Source organism: Erithacus rubecula (genome assembly GCF_903797595.1).
Source record: "Erithacus rubecula genome assembly, chromosome: 15".
NCBI lineage: Eukaryota > Metazoa > Chordata > Aves > Passeriformes > Muscicapidae > Erithacus > Erithacus rubecula.
In genome coordinates this window covers 7,354,224-7,375,076 of record NC_136667.1, presented here as the reverse complement: position 1 = coordinate 7,375,076, position 20,853 = coordinate 7,354,224, and the positions used below count along the sequence as shown (strand labels likewise).

The 20,853-nt window shown below is 44.5% G+C and overlaps 1 protein-coding gene across 5 annotated transcripts in view; it reads right to left on the bottom strand.

The window, feature by feature from the left end:
• The window catches only part of PLS3 (plastin 3), a 47,800-nt gene that overhangs the window by 8,603 nt on the left and 18,344 nt on the right, over positions 1-20,853 (bottom strand). For 4 of the 5 annotated variants that reach the window (XM_079318898.1, XM_079318895.1, XM_079318899.1 and 1 more), the window contains exons 2-5: positions 10,528-10,614; positions 3,823-3,986; positions 1,337-1,466; positions 802-934 (exon numbers count right to left, since the gene is read on the bottom strand). In XM_079318898.1, coding sequence (XP_079175024.1) covers positions 802-934; positions 1,337-1,466; positions 3,823-3,986; positions 10,528-10,594 — 494 coding nt within the window. In that variant the 5' untranslated portion in view covers positions 10,595-10,614. Of the gene's footprint in view, positions 1-801; positions 935-1,336; positions 1,467-3,822; positions 3,987-10,527; positions 10,615-18,129; positions 18,213-20,853 lie in introns of those variants that run through there. The other variant, XM_079318897.1, reaches the window with a different exon arrangement.

The window sequence follows — 20,853 nt, the reverse complement described above, 5'->3', positions numbered from 1 at the left end:
TCTTTGCCTAAAGCCATGAATTACTTGAAACTTAGGAAATAAATAAACTAAAAATATGCATCACAAGCTAAAGTTTAAAAATAAAAGAAATTAAAGGTAAATCATTCAAACTTACTTTGTGTACTGATACAGAGTTACTGAAATTCCAGGTTGATCCAGTTCTCCACTGGATCTCCACTTAATTCACTTACAATAAAACAAATGAACCTAACCCATAATCTCAACAAAAAACTCACACACAGAAGGCTGCTGGTATTTAGCAGCCCTGGACGCCTTCTGTTCTCAGAATGTAACTGAATAAGTCACCTAACTTACTTAGTGCAGTTATTAAAAAGAACAAGCAGATCCCCAGAAAATCCATTTTTGGGTTAATGCATAATAAGGTCACTAACATTCCCACAGAGGACACTGTCTGCCTAAACATCCAAGAGAATGGGCTATTTATCACATGTGCCCTCCTCAAGCTACCCAGCACCAGGCTGAGTTTGCACCAGGACAACTCCTGCTCCCACAGAGCACCCCCTGCCCCCTCAGCAAACTCTGTCTCAAACCCAAACAAAGGCACTGGATGAAAATATCAGCTGGCACCAAAGCTGAGGCATAACACAATGGCAATGAAAGCCTGAGAGACTGAGTCTCTTTTTATATGTGCAAAACGTTATGCACACACACCAATCACAAAACCAGCCCAGAATGGGATGAAAATTCCCCCTAGCCACAGTTTGGGAAAGTTATTTTGCTGATTTTTTACTTTTTGCTTGGGTTTATTTTTTTTTTAATTCAGGAGTCATCATGACTTACCATAGCACAATCCCATCTCCCACAGCTTTGAACAGGTCATCTGTATTTGGGTTCATTGGAATAACGTGTTTACAGTCGATATCATTTTCCAGGGCTTTGTTTATCCAGTTTACAAAGGCATATTTCTCTTCCTCTAAGATAACCAATGGTAAATTTAATACAGGTTTTTTTCACAACAAAGATTTTCCCAAAAGAAGCAGAGTTCAACAGCCCCACTATTATTACCACACATTTGATTAGTCACACAAAGTTTAAAGAAAGAAGATTCTCACAGCTATCAGAATATTCCTGCTATTTACTTGTTACTTAATTTTATCATATTCAAGTGTGACACTTCATCAGCAAGCACAGTTAATGAAGCAAATAAGAACACATTTAACTCATACACTACTAAATTTGCAGCACATAAATTCTGTCCTGCCTGAGATCACTCAGCTCTCAGGGACCTAGAGCACAGCACATGGTGGTAGAAATGGGCTGGTTTTGGCACAGGACCTCCAAGAACCCCAGAGAAGAGTGGGAAGCAGAGTGGTACCTGAGTAGGAGTGCTGGGTCCCCTCACTGGAGAGCTCTGAGGTGCCTCCAATGGCACAGATTCCTTCCTTCCTGTTAATGGCTCTGCGGAATGTTTTAGCGATGTCGCTGCTCTTCACCTCTTGGAAAATCTACAATTTAAAGTGATCCGTTAGACAAGAAAAAAATTGTCTTCATAAAACAAAAAGGACCACAGCAGGAGCTATTTCTTCTCAGCTTTAAAGCAAACTTCACAGTAAAATCAGCAATTGTGAAGGGCCCAGCAAGGGTGTAGTGGTATTAAATCTGACATGGACACGAGGCAGTCATCCCAGTTTTTGCACCCCACACTGCAGGTGCCTATTGAAACAGAGCATTAGGCATGAAGTACCTTGCATATCTTTACCTTTACAAGTAGATTTCAAGATACCACAGGAAAAACCCATGACACCTTTGCAGTCTGAGCACAGGTAACACATGCAGCAGGTCCTGCAGGGCCAAACTTGAGAAAGCTGTGGTGCAATTCCAACCTTTCTGTGTAAGCCAGATGCTCGTGAGACTGTGACTTTAGTTTACACAAAAGACTTTGTCCACAACCCAAGAAACAATTCCCTTTAAGCATATAACAGTAAAATCTGTAATAAAGTGTAACAATGAGTGCTCCAGGTAAAGATTCCCAATTCCTCAACAGCAGGTTTCAGCTAACTGGTAAAACACCCTCTTGCTGAAGGGCAGAAGAGATGCTTTAGCACAGGACTGCACATGCCATTTGCACAGGTTGGATGCCACTGTTAGTGGCCTCAAGGTCATACAGACTGAGCAGCTATTAGTAAAAAAAACATTCAGTGGCTGCAAAACCTACTGTAGCTCCCTCAAAACTGAACTAAGTTAGTTTCAACCAAGCTGAAAATACAAATGAAGTGTGTACAGGTTCTCTAAACACTATCCAGAATGAAACAGCACTGTAAATCAGGACAACAATGTGCTTCTGCTAAAAGGAGAGGACACCAGGCTGCAGAGGTGTCACCACAGGGCCAGGCTGCTGGTTTTCACACCTTACCTTCCCAGTCCCTTAAACACAGGGAAGGTGATAAGTCAAGACCTTAGCAGTCTTAACAGTGCAGTTAAATCATCTCCTAATGGAATGCAGAGGTTGAACAGGTAAAGCTGACTGAAGATCTGAGAGCCCAAAAGTTGGGAGATTTCTGCTTGGTTGACTTTAACCACGAGGATTTTGTTTTAGATCTATTTATTTTAAAATTTCCTGCATTAACTACTGGTATTGCATATCTTCTTGAGAATATGTGCTCTAATTCTGAGGTACCACTAAGTCACTTGGAACCAATGTAAAACCAGTTCATGTCATTCTTTGTACCATAAACTCCAGCAAAAATGCTCAGTTAGAAAACAGCAAGAGTTCAGTTTGTACAAATCATACAGGTAAGCATTGCTGCTAATGTGCACCTCAGCTATCCTAAGACATTTTGTCTTTACTCAATAACTGGAACCTTTGAAATGCAACAGAAGAGATTTATTTCTTCCTTCCTAGTGCAAAGTTAAGAGTTATGGACCAGCTCAAACCAACAGCTGAAACATGCACCCAGCATGCAAGTGTTCAAAAACTGCAAACTCCAACTTACTCAAAAAGTTCAGAGGGTCTGAAAACAATTAAGGAACAGAAAGTGAAGACAAATTAAGAAATATCAAAATAACAAATTGACATGAAAACAGCTCTCTCAATGTACTGCACATACTTTAATTACTCCTTCAGCATTCAGCCATCAGAACATCAAAAGGATAAAGAGTGTACATTGAACCATTATCTCAAATCTTGCACTTTTGTAAAAATAAATAAATTTTTAAATTCTGGTCTATTTCTATTGAAAAAGACTGATTCTTAAACTTGTCTATCACCTTACTCTTGTTCTTCCCTTTCAAGGCAAGAGATTTGAATTTTCCTAGATCAGCATCTAACACAAATCTAAGTGTGTTTTGAAATGCCCTTTCAACTTTACAGCAAATACTTGTAGTCCCACTAAACAGAGAAAGGAAATTGTATACTGATACACAGGGAAAACAAGCATTCATCTGTGTGCCCAGGAAAACTGAATAGCTTCCAGCAAATACTGTAAGCTTGGATCATTGCAAGTCTTTTTTTCTAGTTGTCACTTCATGTGGAAACAGTATTTTGGCCTCCAATGAAGCTATCATATATGAAAACCACATGGATTCTTTTTGGTTGGTTGGTTTTGGTTTAAAAACCAGTATTTCTCCTCTGTCCAAATCTAAAGTCTGTCAATAACACCACAACAGACTGATCATATACAGATACCTGTACAAAGAACTGATTTTTTTACATGGACAGTCCTCAGAATTGATTAGTTGCCAAAAGAAAATTAGGATTAGGGTTAAATGGCTGAGAAGTCAGGTTTAACCTCTTCTAGTCTCCCTTAGCTTTGTCTAAAAGGGGCCCCCCCAGGCTGCTGGCAATTCAGAAACATCACTTACATAGACAAACTCTTCAAAACTGATCTTCCCATCTTTATTCTTGTCGCCATCGATCATGAGCTTCTGGATGATCTCTCTCACTTTGTACCCAGGGAGAGGCAGGCTGGCCTCCTTGAACAGCTCATGCAACTCGTAGTCACAGATGAAGCCATTGCTGTTGAGGTCTGAGGAAGAGAAGAGGCAGCAGAAGGTTTTAGAAACGTGCCTGTAGCTGACAGAACTGATCCCCAACAAAGGGGCAAACACATGATCCCCCATGTCCAAGAGCTTTATGGAGAGCAACCTGCACACTGGGGACCTGCTGAGTCCATGCAGGGCATGGGCACACAGCAGGATGGCCACACCAAAAATACCAAGGAGTACATTGTTCAAAGGCACACAGTAAATACACACAGCACATCCTCAGAGTGTCCCAGCACAAGTCATGGGAACCCTCCAGCTCTGGGCAACAGCAGCACTGACCACGATGACTCTGGGCACATGTGACAAGCCTGGTGTTAAAAGTTTCACAACAGAACATCTGCATTTTCATCAACAATCTCCAGAATGTCTCTTTTTACATCTAAATACCACAGCCCTTGCATGTTAAAAATACACAGTAATGAAACACAGCATCTCTTATTTTCTGAACTAAAAACACCAATGCAGTTGCATTTTTGCCATATTGTCAATGATGTTCTCCATTTAACACTGACAGCAAATTGCAACCAGATATTTTATTGCTGCCCAAGAATGCTCTGCAAGGACATTTGCTTTCACAGTGTATCACCAGTGTATCACAGCAGCACCTTGTGTTTAGTGAGATAGTGTCTACTACCTCTAGTGCCTACTAGACTGAGAGGAAGAAAACAAGAACCTAGTGTGACACTGGAGCTTTGCACATAACAGATCTCAGCCTCTGTGGGGACATCATCACATCTACTGACCACACATGGCAAATCCAGCAGCCCCAGACTTTCTTCAGGCATGTGAGGTTTTCCTGTCACTATGGACAGGCAGGGGTTGGGTGCCTCCTTCCCTCAGGCTAACCAGGATGAGCAGAGTGTTGCTCACAGCAGAACTGGCATCCAGATTTCAGCAGAGTTGGGTCCATAAGGAGACAGAGCATTTGAAGTAGTTGTACAGCCCAGATTCACAGCTCAAGACATAAGCATGACCCTCCAAGCCCCATCTTTGGAGAGACAGACACTCAGGGCATGTTGCACTGTTACTGGCTCAATAATAGGATGCTAAAATGCCTTTGCTGTAGGCAAGTGCTACAGACAGCCCAGGGAAGTTAATTTAGTGTCTGAAGAGCTGCACCAACTCCAGAACTTGGTTTGCTTCAAGGGGAAATCTCACCACAGCCACTGGGGTTGGTATTTATACTTAAAGGGAGATACTTCCAAGAAGAAAGAAAACAATCAGGATAGCTTTAAGGTCCAGGGCTATTTTTTCTAACCAAATTGTGGAGGTCAATTAAATTTTAATGAGGATTCTGTGGTTTTTAGCTTTTGTTCCACAGCAATGTTCCAGCAAGCAGCACGTTTGCACCACCACTCCAACTTCCTCATTTTCCAGATCCATATGGGAATATGGGATTTTAAAATTGTTTTTATCAGTTAGCAAGAAAGTGAAACTTTGCCCAGTGGCAAATGTCCAAAGTAACAAGAGCAAACCTGTACTCCCTCCTACACCCTAGTCTCTGTGTCTCAGACTAAGGAAGAGCATCAGTTCCAGTGGATTAATAAATATATTAAACTACTTCATGAAAAGTCAGTGTTTACAATAGTGCTGAGGAAATAAACTGGTTTGGGGCAATGATTAATGGTACCAATAGCTGCTGTCTGGCCCTCAATTTTAGCATTTTATTCTGAAATAATCCAAGCTTACAAAGGCAAGATTTATTAACAGTCCAGCCTGAGATGTCATGACCAAACTATTTCCTCTCTAGATAAATCACAGCTTCTTCTATTACAGTATTTTTATTACTGAATCTAACTTTACAATATGCATCTTTTCCCCTCCTTACAGCCAGTGAGGAAAGTAAGACAAAAAAGGATTTCCTAATCTCCAGGGCCTATGAACCTAAAACAAAACTTTGCTTTCACCCTCAGCCTGCAGACAACTCCCTTGTTTTTGCCTGACTGAACCAACCACAATCCTTCAGCATGCTGCCAAATTAAACAGGTAAATCCAAAATCATCTGTTCATCACTTCTTCCAGTCAATCCACCACCTAAGTCTTGCATCTACCCAAATGTTAGAGTAGATATAAGTAGCAGGCAAAGGACAGAGGAAAGATAAGATTTCAAAATATATAGTGCATCCTTGATGGGATCCAATTTTGATTCAGATTTGGTAAAGGTTTTCCTCTTGATGTGTCTAGGTTAAGCATTCAGAAGTGTTCCTGATTCAGGCTTGCATGAGCTATGTCTGAGCCTATTCAGATGTGAAAGGGATAAAAACTGATATGGGATTTCATGAGGCAGAAGCCTCCTAGGTGAGACATCAGGAAACTGAGCTCCAAAGTCTCCAACTCCAATAAGGGACACAGGATAAAAGGATGCTGAAACCTATTTAGAGCTTGGTTCTACACATGAAGGGGGCAGGTATAAGGAATTTACTCCAAGCTAGGTCAACATCTGCCCAGTTTGATGGTTTCATTCACTCCTGCAATCAGCATCTCCCCAGTCCTCCAGGTGGGCTTAGTTCAGAGATTTACCTTTGCTCACCAAAAAAAAATATATAAAAAAAATTGTAACTCTGCCACACAAAGAGCCATCTGAAATGCACACTCCCATGGGAGCTCACATAGGTCAGGAGCATGGCACAAAGAATGATTTTGCCCATCAGGAAAGGCTGCATTAGGCTCAGACAAACAGCACAAAATCAAGTGTGAAGGACACACCTCAATTCATTCAAAACATTTGATTGTGAAGACTTGGGACTAAGGTCTTGCAACTCTTAAAAATATTCCAAATACCCATGTGTAAAAGTTACTCTTCCATAGTATCCTGGGAAAAAAATTAATCTCAGATTTACTTGACAGAGTAGAAGGGCATCTGTGTGCCAGACACTTAGAAGTGGGAATTACAAGTAAATCAGGTCTGCTAGTTTAACTAAGACCACACACCAAGTTACTGGTTTTGCACTGAAGATGCTCTCATTTCAAGTTTTAGCTCCTTGGCCACAGAAGGGCAGATTTGAGTGTTAAAGCCTGCTGGTTTTGCCATAAAGTGTTGCAGGCCTGTGGCTCTGGCTTAGTAGCTGAGTCAGCTAGTGATTGACTATGAGATGGAAAATGGATCTGTTCTTAACATGTCAACAAGCCTGACATGACAAATAGGCCTGAGACCCCCATCCCACAGCTGCTTACCTTCCTACTGCCTCTGTTCCCCTTCTGGCATCAAATGTACAAAGAAGCAGCATTTAAAAAATAAAAAAAAATCCACCTCTGCAGTACCAGCCAGCTCCAAAACTATTTTCAGCATCACTGCAGGCGCACCATATGGTGCCTTGCTGGATGTCCTGCAATAGGCCCTGACTTGAGACAGAACTCTAACAAAATCTGAGATGGTATTCAGCAGCTGAAGAGGCTGTCAGAATAGAAGCTATCCCAAATGAAATCCTTCGGCGGCCTGCCCAGAATTACTAATGGAAGAAAACGAAATTGTTTTAACAGACAAGCTACAGCCTGGACTCATTACAGTCTGCCTGATGGAAAGGAAACTACAGCACATCTGAAGTTTCCTATTTCTCCTGAAAGATGCATGCAGGCAGCAGCTGAACCTGGGGAAGGTCACGGCAGCGCGGCTCCAGCTCTGCCACGCGCAGGTGGCGCAGCAAAGCCGCAGAGAATCCCAAAAGCTGCTTCCAGCTCTGGCTCAGCTTCCTCCCGAGGACAAGCACTTAAAATAGCTTAAATAACAGGATGCAAGAGGGGAAAGTAACCCACACGTTTCCTTTTAAGGACATATGCTCAGCAGGACACACTAGCAGGATCACAGATCCCCGCTTGCCCTAAGCAAACGTTTTTGAGCATTGTTTTACCACCTTGCAGAGCTGAACAAAGTGTTCAGCTCAGTTATGATTTTTGAGTACTTCATGTTTCCAGAAAAGATGCTTATCTCTGCTTATCTTAGAGGGAGGGAGAATGAAGACAAATAAACAGAGCAGATTTTGTTTTGGCACGCCTCCCCTCTGAAGTGCCCCTCTTTGGCCAAGTACACACAAACAGGCACCTGTTCCACAGAACAAATTCAGAGTTCCAATGAGATCTGGAGCAACCTGCTCTTCTCCCACTAACCTGTGGGTCACTCAAAGCCTAGACAGCTCCAGTGCCCCACTAATTACTGTTTACAAACATTACAAAGCTTTTTTCCCCCCACTGCTCTTTACCACCTGGATCAGTTCCGAGACAAATAACTGCCTGTAGGATGGTGGGAACTGCTTGTCTGTGCTATAGCTGGGTTCAGTGATAACATAAACTGTGGTTTCTCACCTGTGGATCATCCCAATAAGCAGTAGGATGTCTATGGACTCAAGCCTTTTGCTGGCTGTCAGAGAACAGCACATCAGCTGCATGGGAGAGAGCAAATACCTCCAAGGGGCATGGAAGGCCAGTGGTGACAGAGCACATACTAATACACCTCACTGCCTTCCAGCATCCCCAGATGCCTCAAGCCAGTCCAGGGGCAGACAGAAAAGCTGATTAAACACATACCTTTAAAGCCCTAGCAACCTGCCCTGTGCTGGAGTTAAAGCAGGTCTCCAGGAAGCCCGACCAGCCATGCATTTTTGAGCAGGGCACATCTTGGTGAAATCCAGAAATCACCATATCCTTCTCCCCACATCTCCTTCATGACATCCTAGAAGCCAACCAGTTAGTTCTGCTATAACCATGCTTCTCAGCTGCATTTTAGATCTTCCAGATAGCTGGGAGATGAAAAACAGGCTTCATTTTACATAGCAGTCTTAGTCCAACTTCTGTTCACATCACTAGAGATGCTATTAGAAGTGAAAGCCAGTCACCCAGCCAGTGACCAGCTCTATATCCCAGGGCAAACATGGCTCCTTTAGGCAAGAATAAAGGGAATGAGAGCATTAAAGACACTCCTGACAGGTGTGTCCCACATGCTTGCGGGCTCTACCATGCCCAAAGCACACAAAACAAGGCAGTTGAAAAGAACTAGCAGATCCTATCTCATTTGTGGGTATGTCCAGGATAATTACCACATTCCTCATTAATATTTAAGTTCTGACACTGCCTTTATAATTTAAAACCAAACAGGGATCCACTTCCTGAGCAGGGTGAGCTGGTTTCCTACCAGAAACCAGGATTTGACTTGCATTTCTCCACGTTTCCAATGTAATCTTGATAATTTCTCCCACACTAATGATAAAAATCCACAACATTCCAGAGAGGTTAATAATTTTAAATGCATCCAAAGACAGAACAGACTGCCTACATCCCAGCCTTATTGAGATCTGTGCTAAGAGGCACACTAGACAGGGAGAAACACTATGCTTCCTCCCAGGGAACATCTCCCTCTGTGGCAGCTCACTTCCACCTGCTGCAAAAGTCTTGAGAAGAACAAGAGAGGAGAGGGAACTCCTTAAAATGAAACTTGCTTCAAGTTCCAACAGGGGATACTGCTCCATGAGAATCAGTTGCCTCTGAAATTCACATTTCTCTCTGCAGACTGGAAATTCTGAGCAAGTGAGTTTGCACAGCCACCCAGCTCTAAAGGGTGGTAACATCCAATACAGATACGAGGCAACTATGATTCTGTAAATATAACCAGTGCTCAAGTGATGCCCATGTCCAGTTAGGAAACCAGTGCTGGCTCTCACCACTTGTGCAACTCTATCCTGGCCAGTGCCAGCCCTGGGTGTGGCTCCCCAGCTGCACACTCTGACCTCAGAGCCCAGGCTGTGCTCCAGCACCCATCCCACCCCTCCCTGCTGGGTCTCTGATCCTTCAGTAAGCCATATCAAGAAACTAAACCAACAGAAAACAAATTTTTCCATTATGTCAGTTTTTTGCCCATTTCAGCTTCCTGAAGCAGCCTGCCAGAGGCTTCTGCAATGCCAGTGCAGGAGGAAAGCTGGGAGACAGGAGGAGCAGCTCCTGAAGAGGCTGTGCAGCCCAGGAGCAGGGCAGGCTGAGGGAGGGCAGCAGAGATGGAGCCACCAGAGGGCAATAGAGGTGTGCTCAGCACAAGGCATTGATCATCACCATAAGTCACTCCATGATGGCCAGGTAAACAAATTCAGTTTTGCTTACAAGCCCCAAAATGCACCTGGCACAAACCAGAAATGCAGCACCTACACTGACCATGCACATGGCTCAGCTCATCTGCCAAAACACCAGAACCAAGCACTGTGCAAGCCCTGAAGTGCTGCCAAGGCCCAAGCAATGCAGTACCTGTTTGGATATTTCTTCTGCCATCAGGAAGCAACAAAGCTCACCCTGGAGCAAGAGTACAAGGCTGCCTGCCAGTGCTCCCTGATAGCCAGACTGCCCATGTCCCTGCCTTCATGCTCCTTGGCCAAAGTGACAAGCCAGATGCAACAAAGCTGCCAAGGGACTCCTTGGCAGAGACAATCATGAGAGCAGCAGAATGCCCACATCCTGCTGGCACTGCTGTTCATCACAGGGATAATAAATCCGATTCAAATGTGCAGCAGACAGAAGTGAGATGCCCCCCTCGGTGTGACTTACCAACTTTAGCAAAAGCCTCCTTGAGTTCCTCCAGCTCATCTTTGGAGATTTGCATGGTGTTGGCCATCTCATGAATTAAGAGAGTACCTAAAGAGAGAAAAGGAACACTGTGTGAGACCAGACTGCATTCAACAGCCCACAGCCTCGAACAGCAGCGTAGCAGCAATCAGCACCAGTGTCACCACAGCTCCCGGAACCACGTTTATCTTTCCACTGAGAAAACAGATGTGTCAAACCCAGAGATGGGAAATACACCCTCTAACAAGTTAAAATGCCCATTAGCCTTGTTAATATTTAGCTCTGTATATTATTTTATGACTATGCTGTTCTGCACATATTAAGGTACCTGCTGTCAGTGTATGCTGTAGGTCAGAACTCACATCTCCAGAGATTTCCCTTAACTTTGAACAAAATCAGAATCCAGACTTAAAATGTCAATGGAGAGCACACAGTTACCAAACCCAAATAAGAGGTTCTGGACAGTATGTGAAGAGGGTATATGAAGATAAGAAGTAGTAGTATACCTGGTACTGTTTGCAAAAAGGAAATAGTTTGCTCCTCTGCAAGAAAGCTGTTTGAATCAGCACCTGCTTGTTTCCCCAGAGTCAGACTCCCAAAAATCTGCAAGGAACAGGCTGTTTGCATAGCCACTGTTCCCCTGAATGGTAGAAACCATGAGCAAGCACAGAACAGCAGGCACAAGAAACAGTGATAACCCTGAGTTCACAGAAACTCCACTTGGATCTGCTTGGAGTTTAAGAAACAGAGAGGACGAAGCACAGAGTTCCTCCACCCATCTGCCATCATCCTCCTTTCCAAATGCTGATTAGGTGCCACCCAGCCAGCCTGGACAGGAGGTATCACCACAGGGATGGGAGAAAGTCAGACACCTACACACATCCCCATCCAGACATTCGTGACAGGGCATCAGATGCTGGGTGGCACTCTGGCTGACACGACCATGAGAGAGCAGTGATTGATGCAACAAGGAGCAGAAGCACAGGCACTGAGAAGCACATTCTAACACCATTGCTAGCTCTAGCTCAGGGGCTGTAATGGGCTTTTAGGCAGGCTTGGTGTGACTTCAAATGAGATTTGCATCCCAAGATTTTCCAGCTCCCACATTGTTCACTACAATCCTGAAGTTGAGAAATAAAAGGTTCCTCCTCTGCCTATGGGAACAGACACAGCTGCCTCCTCCTTTGTAAGCAAAAGGATGAGAGGTGGATTGAGGTTTACAGACTGTCAGAAAGCAGGATCCTGAACAGGCTGGCTCTGGCTCAAGGCTCAAGCAACAAGAGACTGAGTTTAACAAATGCCTGTGCTCTGATTAGCAACCCTCTTTTGTCTGAGACTCCCAGCTGCCTTCACAAGCACTCCCTAACTTAAGAACACAAGTTTGCCTGTAGCTGTAAATATTCATTTTCTGTAACACTTCACTCAGTCTGGAAAGAATGAAGTTGTTAGAGATGGGAGTGATGGGCAGGTGTGGCAGCCTGGGAAAGCAGCTCAGACAGGTGCTTGCAGCAGAGAGAGTCAACAAGAAGTTGCATCACTGCTAAGACATGAAGGAAAGCTTCAGATCCCACCTCCCAGCATTGCAGGCACAACATGTTGAACAGTCAGTAAAAGCCACCAACAACAAGACAACAAATTTCACTGGGCTCAAGTTGAAAAAAATGGGGCAGGGGGAGGAATCACAGCAAAGGCGTGTCACACTGACAAAGCTTTAAAAAAAAAAAAAAATATATAAAAGTAGATTTTTTTACTGTTTCACAGATTACAAATCAGGCTAATTGACCAAGGCAATGCCACCATGTAGGTCCCTGCAAGATGCAGGAATGCTGTGTGCAGCACTGACTGTCCTGCTTGATGTCCAGTCTGGGATCTATCTCCATTGCTGGAGCAGCCCCTCCCCTGTAGCATTCCCATGGGCACCTCAGTTGAGCCTCAGTGCCACCAGAACCTGGGGATAAAGGAGTTGCTTAGCAAGAAAATCAGCTCTGAGCAAGCTTGTTGCATGATACAGGAGATGAATTTCACAACTGGCAAAAACTCTTGGAGAATGCTACCAAGAACAGAGCCAGTTTTGGCTATACAGGCAGGTGGCATGAGCTGCCAGGCAGGACAGGCTGAGCTACAGACTGAAAATTCAGCCAAAGATCCTCAACAAGTTCTGCCTTCTTCCTAATTCTCATTTGCACCAATTTGTTTTCAAACCATGAGGATTCCCCTTGAAAAGGGATTTCCGAAAACATCATTGCTTAACCACTTAATTGGAATTTAATTTGCTGCTGACTATCTCTAACATCTTTAACACCAAAAGAAGCAGCAAACACCACCATAAGCCAAGAACTTTTAAAAATGCTGCTCTGTTTGACTTTATCAGGGAAATATTATGCTTTGGATATGCCCTGCAGATGTTTGCATGGGTCTTGACTTAAAAAAAAAAAATATTTCCTTCTAGTCCCTAGACTGTTCAGCTCATTCCATAAAACAGGTTTCCCTTTCAGTTTTTATAATATCACTCTTCCTTCTGTTTCTCTGCTGAGAGGAGAAAGGAAGAATTCAAACCAGCAGAGAAAAAGCAGACACCTGACCCTGTCAGGGCTGTCTGTGAAGGGAAAGGGTGCTATAACAAATCAGTCTATGGAAGGGTTAGTGGGCCACAAAGTTAAAAGCTCCCAAAGCAATTGTACAGAGTTTTTCTGCAATGAAGAGGTATTACACCATCACTGGGACACTGGGCTGGGGGCAGGGGACCTCTTTTTCTTGTTGTGTGTGGGGTTTTATGTTTGTTTGTTTTTAATAGCTGAGTCTAGGGCATTCAGAAGCGTGTTTTTCATTCAGTTGCATTTTTAAACAAGAGGCTTTGTCTGGTGGGACATAAAAGGCCCTTTTATCACCCTGGCACAGGGATGACACATCAGCTGCCTCACTGGGAGCCCTGTGGGGACACACCACACTCACTGCTGCTGCTGCAAGAAGGCTCCAGCCAGGGTATGGCAGGCAGAGACCAGTCACATTTAAACATCTCAGAGGGAAGGGAGAACAAAAGGAAAGTTTTAGTCTGGTGGCTGACAGCCCATTGATCAATGTACAGATGAACAAAGTGTACAAGGAAGCAATCACTGCTCCAGATCCCTCATCCTCAGCCCACAGAAGAAAAGCACAGGCAGCTCTGTAACACCTGGATGCACAAAGGCACTGACCTGGCCAGAACAGCGTGGCTGGCAGATGGTGCAGCCTGTTCCTGCCCTCTGAGACTACCTGAGATACAGATCAGAGCTGCTGGAAGTACACATCAGGTTTTGGAATATCAACTCCCTCCCTGAGACAGACCAGATAAAGTTCCCGTGCAAACAAATTTTACAGGTTCTAAACACACTGCAGTCACAGAATTGGGGGCAGTTTATTTGCAGAACTGCAATAGGGGCAGGTCAAGGAAAGCTGTCCCAGTGTGTTTTGACAGCTGTGAGCCACCTGGGGACAGGCCACTGCAGGGCTGTCACTGCAGGGACTCCTCTGCTGAGCACTCAGCACTTCCAGCACAAGGGCCAGAAGCTAACCAGGATATTTGGGTGGATTAACTGCTCAGACAGCAACTTAAAAACACTTACGCACAGAGAAAAATGTTCTCAAGACTCTTCCCCAAGAGGGAAAGCCCTGGAAGCTGCATCCTACACAGAGGATTGGTAGAAAGCTGATGAAGGGGGGATATTCAGATATTTGTATGTCTTGAAAGTTGGCAGATTAATTCGAAGTTGAAAGCACATGACAACCAAATATTTCCTGACAGCCACTTGAACATTTCCAACAGAAACAGAGCTGGAATTTGCTGCTGATCCAAATGGAAGAATTTACTTTCTTAGCAGCTCTGTGTTACTCTGAAAATGAGCGCTTCATCCCTTCCAGGCTTGCCTTACTTTAATATCTCTACAATGACTGATTAACAGTATCAACTTGTTTACTCAAACAGGCCAATGCAGAGACACATTAAAGTGTCAGCAAAAAGGCATTAGTATGTCCTATTTCCACTCAATTTAAAGAAAAAAATCCATTACAAGTGAGCCAGACCTGGTCTGGAGCAGTGACTCACTCCCTATGCATTCCCCATTTCTGAGGAACCTGTGGTTTTGCTTCCTTATCATGACAAAAGCTCCTGACATCAGAAGACAAGTCAGTCAGCATTAGCTAATTAAAACCACTCAAACCCCACAGACCTGTGAGCACCAAGGCAGCACATGGGATCAGCAGGGGACAGCCAGGGACCGTCCCCTCACAGCCACAGCAAGCACCAGGGCCCTGGCACAGCTGCCTGGCCAATCTGGAGGAAAGCAGAGATTCAGTGACACAGATCCAGCCCCAGCCTTCCTGTGGCTCACCTCATCCTGCTCTTCCTCCCTGGGCAGGCAGGGCTGGTCCCTGCCAAGGCTGGCTGTGTGCACTCCCCTCTTCACCTCAGCCCCTTCTGAGAGCAGCCAGCAGCTCTGTGACCACCCCAAAGGGGCTCTGCACGTTCCAGAGGTGCCAGGACAGTGCAGAGCAGCCACCCTCATGGCACTGAGGGAACAGTCACTGCCAAGGGTACAAGTGTGAGTTTGCTTTGCATCCCTTCCCAGTGACTGGGAAGATGCTGCAGCAATCTCCTGATTCTGCAGGAAACCTTTTCCACAGGCACAAGACTTGGCTCATGCTGGTTCAAGAAATGTCTGCAGGCAGGAGAGGGCACAGATACATCCACTCCCATCTCCATCATCAGCTCTGATGGCTGCTTTTACTGGTCCAGTCCCAGCAAAGCCTCTGGGGTTTTACAGACAACAGCCCCAAACCTGACAGGGACAGGAGGACATTACAGTGCACACACTTGGTCTGATGAGTCCTCTGAGGCAAATAGCTTCCAGTGCTTTGGAGAGAGACAGGAAAGCTGAGGAACTGATGGCCTGTAAATGAAAACCTATCATAAAATCCATCCTCTCCTGCTCATAATCAGTTTGCATGCTCGTCAAATGCTCACCACGGTGTTTTGTTCATCAAATTCCTACAAGACAGCACCTGCACCTTGCATGTGGTTATTAGCAAACACCAAGCTGATGGAAGCACATAAACTTTTAATTGGCAATTACCTGACAGCCACTGGTCAGAGGTAGTGGCTGGAACCAGACCTTCACCACACTTTGGTGACAGATGTAATCCTGGTCAGAGCAGTGATTAGGCTCCACAATGTTAGTGCCTAACCTCTTATCATCAGCATGATGATGCAGATTCTGAAATCAATTTGGTGTTTGCTGTTTGCACAATCGTGGTTCTTGTGCTCACAAACACTGTGGTGCTCCTATCCACCCAGGGACAGGAAAGGGGCACACAGTGCTTTGAGAGGCATTGCTTTGTGGTGCCAGATTGGCTGAGTAGCTGCATCTCTCATCTGTGGATCTCCCCTTCAGTAAAGTTTTCCCAGTCCCACACACACCAGGCTCAACAGCAGTGAATCAACAGCTCTGCAAATCTGCAGGTCTGCAATGCTTTAACTACTGAACACTGTACTCTAACACCTGCAAAGCCATCACCCAAATCTAGCTTTATTTCACTCTTAATCCAGCTTTCCTTGCCCATGCAAAGCACCTAAAACCTCACTTCAACAGGTCAAGACCAACTACACAAATTCAATTTTAATCCTGAATTACTTTAAGCTTGCCTGGCTATTTGAATTGATCACCACCCAGTTCTCCAGCTCCCTCACCTGTACACCTCAAGCCCAGTACACCTTTTGACTGATCCATGCTGGCTGTGCAGCCCAGCAGCTGCATCACAGGGAAAGGGCACAGGGCTGCAGATAGGGATTCCCACTGCACAGGCACTCTTCAGGTCACTTCATCCCAATTCCATATTGAGATTACCTTCAGCTGCTGTTCCTGAAGCACCTCTAAAATAGCAGAAGTCCCATCAGCAGGTTTTGCTTCATATTCTTTCAGACAGAGTCTCCTGACACTGTCATGCTGGGAGAGGCAAGTTCCCTGCTATTCTTATGTTTACCTGGGAGTGGACTGTGAAACTTTGCTCCAGTTGTTGCACAACATACCACTGCTGCAGGGGAAAAATCTGCCAAATCCATCAGGAGCAGACACACATGCTGGAGTTAGTCACTGCTCTTAGCTTGCCAGAGGTTCTCTCTGGATTTGGAGGCATGTCTCAATGCAGTATCCAGCTCTGGACAAGTATGTTCCTCCAGCAAATCCAGGTTAGAAGCTCAGTTTCTCCTAGACAGACCTGCACAGAATAATGCCAGGTATTTTTCTGAGCAGCACTTGGGTAGATGCCCCGCAGGGATCTGAGCTGCAGAGAGACTGGGCCACTCCAATAGTATGGGAACAAATGCAGCAAATCACTATTCCTATGCCTTCTGCCCAGACTTTAACCACCCCAACATCCACTGACAGTCTGGACAACCTGATCCTTCCTCTTTTGCATGAAAGTGTTTTCTCTCCCTTCATGACAGAACCAAATTCACTAGCTTCAATCATCTTAAATCCTTAGTAAAAGCAACTGCTGACCCATCAGCCCATTTACATGCCTTGGACAGTCCTGCACAGCCAAGGAAGCTCTTTGGGGTGTGGTCAGGCCTGGATAATAATCAGTATGATCAGAACCCTGACAAAGAACTGAACTGTACTCAGCACCCAGAAAAAACAAAAAAAATCAGCATCAAACTTGCTCACAGCATCAAATAGGAATCAGCCCCTTGATAAAAGCCCAGGAGAGCCACATCCTCCACAGCAGCACCCACAACACTGAAAGCTGGGGATATGAACAGAAATTCACAGGCATTCAAGTATATTAATCACTCACAGATAGAGAAAACAGACAGAGAGCAAGCAGCTGAGGATGCCTGGTCACCAAATTGCCCAGAGGCTGGAGGGAAGCACAAGTCAGAAGAACACAAATGCTTCCACTCCAGTTTCCCATGAAAATTGAAAAATAAAGCTTCCCCAGCCCCTCAATGAAATTTTCCCCAACACATCCCATCCTCTGAGCAGAGCTGCCTCTGATGCACATTAAGGGGTAAGATGCAATCTTGAAGCAGATGGATGGATGCTTGGTTACTCTCATCTTCCAGAAGAAGGCTGAAGAGAAACACTAAACTGCTTTGGGACTCAAATGGAAGGGAGAAGCACTGAAAGCTTTTTGCAGACCTTACAGTCTTTGAAGGCTCCTGTCATGGGAGACCAGGGCCAAGTGGACTGGATGGATGGCCACAGAGGAGACCAACTGCACTCACACACCCCCATCATGCTGCAGGCTCAAAGCCAGAGCACACACACCTTGCTCAAAACCTATTACACATATCTACAGAGTACTTCTAATCTACAGGGCACAGTAGGAAACAGATAAAATACTGCTCAAGGCATCAATGAATCAATCCTTAAAAGCCTCTTTGACAAATACTCCTACTAAGTATTGCATTTTGACACACCTCCAGTTTTAGTAGAGCAGCTACTCCAGGGTTAGAGAATATTTGAAATCATAACCCACAAGATTAGTTTAACTAACTTTTGAAATATTTTGTTCATGTCAGTGGAAACAGAACAGCAATATTCTCATTACCTAGCTAGTACAACATGGAACAGGTGATCCTTTCAAGATGTCCCAGGAAAGGAAGGAAGATCTGAACACTCATCTACCTGGAACTTGCAAAAGCAAATAACATTCAGTGATTATTAAAACTTAAGTGCAAGAAGGTAAAAGAGAGGGGGGCTGAGGTCAGGTGTCAGCTAATGGACTGAAACTCAGAAGGCTTCATTTAAATTCCTGGCTCAGGCACAGAAAAGTCATGCAAGCCTCTCAGGAAATTCTTATGTTGGTAGTAATTCTTAATTCTTGCGCAGTTCCCTGAAAAAAGAGCAGCATTAACACTTCCTTCTGCTTGTTCTGTATCTTAACCATAAATGTCTCCAAGAAAGGACCCATTTCTTACCATCCATTGCAAAGCGTCAGCATCCCTCATTTTAGGAGGGGACTCTCAGAGAAATAGTGCAAAAGACAGTGGGCTCCCTGCCAACATAAGCAAGGAGGAATAAGGTTCACAAGGCTGAATCAGAGCAAATTTTCTTCCCCAGAAGTGATTGGGACCTGCTTGCTGAGACCTGCAGGTTACCCTCAACATACTTTAAGCATGTATCTCTGGATTTCCCAATATTCAGCCCCAAAAGGAACCCAGTTCCTCTCAAGGTGGGCTGCAGACCTGAGGCTGCACCCTGGCTCAGGAGCAGGTGGATAAAGCCCTGCAAAGCCCATGAATGCTCTCCATCCCCCCAGCACCCCCAGCTCTGCTCTCAGGTAGCACTCTTGGCAGGTAAAGGGACTGATATCCAATGTGCCATGATAAAGCAAGAAGCATTACTCAGTCTGTTAAACTTCTCCCCTCCACCCAGGTGGGGGAATCAACCAGATCCCTAAAATAAATCACAGTACAGTCACTGCTTATTCAACAGCAGCAAACAAGCTCCTGCAAGCCAAACACCCGGCATGATGGTGCTGATCCCCAGCAAGCTGGACAAGAGGGAGTTCCAGCTATTAATTTTGGGAGGGTGGGTTCTGTGCAACCTTTTAGAAGGTATAGCTGTGGTCAAGCAGTTTGCAAACTGTTTTATCAGTTGAAGGTAAACAGAATTGTCCGGAAAGAGCACAGCCAAGGCTGAAATTGTGGCTGCCCAGATGATAAACATTCAGTGAAATGTGTCAATTAATATTTTCTTAAACAAGAAACAAAACACTAGAAACTACAAACATACCCCAAGTGTCGTAATTATGTTTCAAAAGTGTCTTAAACCCCAGGAATTTCAGTAACAGATCTTTAACAAGAAAAAGCTTCTGATAAAAGAAAAACCATTTTCCATCCTTCCCCAGCTGTCTGTAATCTTGTTTAGAAAAAACTTGGGAAAAAGGGAAAGAAGTCAAATTAATTTGTTTCAGAGCAAGAAAACAACATTAGACTACAATAAATCAGTGCATAGCTGTCTTAGTGGCTTATGAAGTAGGAAAAATCTCTGTAAATTCACTACTTATTCACTGTAGAATAGATGGTGTAGATCTCATATACTCTTAGCAAAATCAGAAACATTAATCTCAAAAATTAATGTGAAATGGCCAGAAGTGAAGGAAAGATGCTGGCTCTGCCTCCCAGGAGGTTGCAATGACAATGAAATCACATTTAGTCTAACTGCAGGGTGTTCCCCACACTTCTCTATAATTTAACTTAATATGGGGAGGAGTGATAGGGAGCCCAAGACAGCAGTCGCCAGTTCAGGATCAGGCAAGCTCTACTGTGTGACTCTTGGATTTTGGAGAAGCAATAATAACCTCCACAAAATGCACTCTATTTGGCAGGTTTCAAGCTCAGGTAAATGCATCCAGCATCAATGTTAGGAAAATGCATCAGGCACTCCTGGAGCCAAGCACTAACTTCTCATTAGGTTCCTTCAAGCTGCTTTGCCTCCTCCTCCTCCTCCCTCTGTTTTGCCAGTGCCCAATACCCCTAGGACAGATGTTGTGGTTAAAGAGACGTATGCACTTTAAACAGCATGCAACCTCATCACTACTTTGAATTTCAGGAGGGTGTAAGAGTCCTCCAGCTGTGGAAATCATTCTTTAGAGACAGATGCTTTGCAGGATAAATGCAGAGTAAAATATCTCTTCTCAGCCTTTTGGCTAACAGCAAGTATATTATCAGTTTAATAAAACATAACTTAGCAAAACCTCAGAGCAATAAATTCATTACAAACAAAATTAGGATGTAAGAAGCTATACATAGAAGTGTTTTAAAGGTTTGCAGACAAGTGAAGCTTTTGGCACAAAAAATTTCAGCATTTCAGTTCAATACTAAAAGGTACTGGTATAGAAATGCTTTAAGATAGTAGTGACTACTGAAGAGTTTAGAGAGGCTCTACATTGGCTTTCAGTGTCAGGTATAGCCAGAAACCACAGCAAGATAAACTTCTCTGTTAGGAAACTAAATCCTGCCAGCCTGTAATGCCTCATGTCATTCCAGCTGGAATGGCAAGGCAGCATTCAGAGCCCAGCCTCTCCAGGAGAAAGACCCCAAAAAGTTCAGTGCCACCAGAGCCAGCAGCTACAGCCATCTCCCAAAAGCACTCGGAGCCCCTCGCACTTTCTGCAAGGCAGAGGTTTAACTATTTAACACTTCAATATGCAAGTTGAAGCAGTTCTGCTTTGTGCAAGGCTGCTGCAGACTGAGATGGAACGAGACTGTGTCCCAGAGCTCTGGGAGGACACACCCCAAGCCTGCTGGAACACCGAACGGGGTCATGC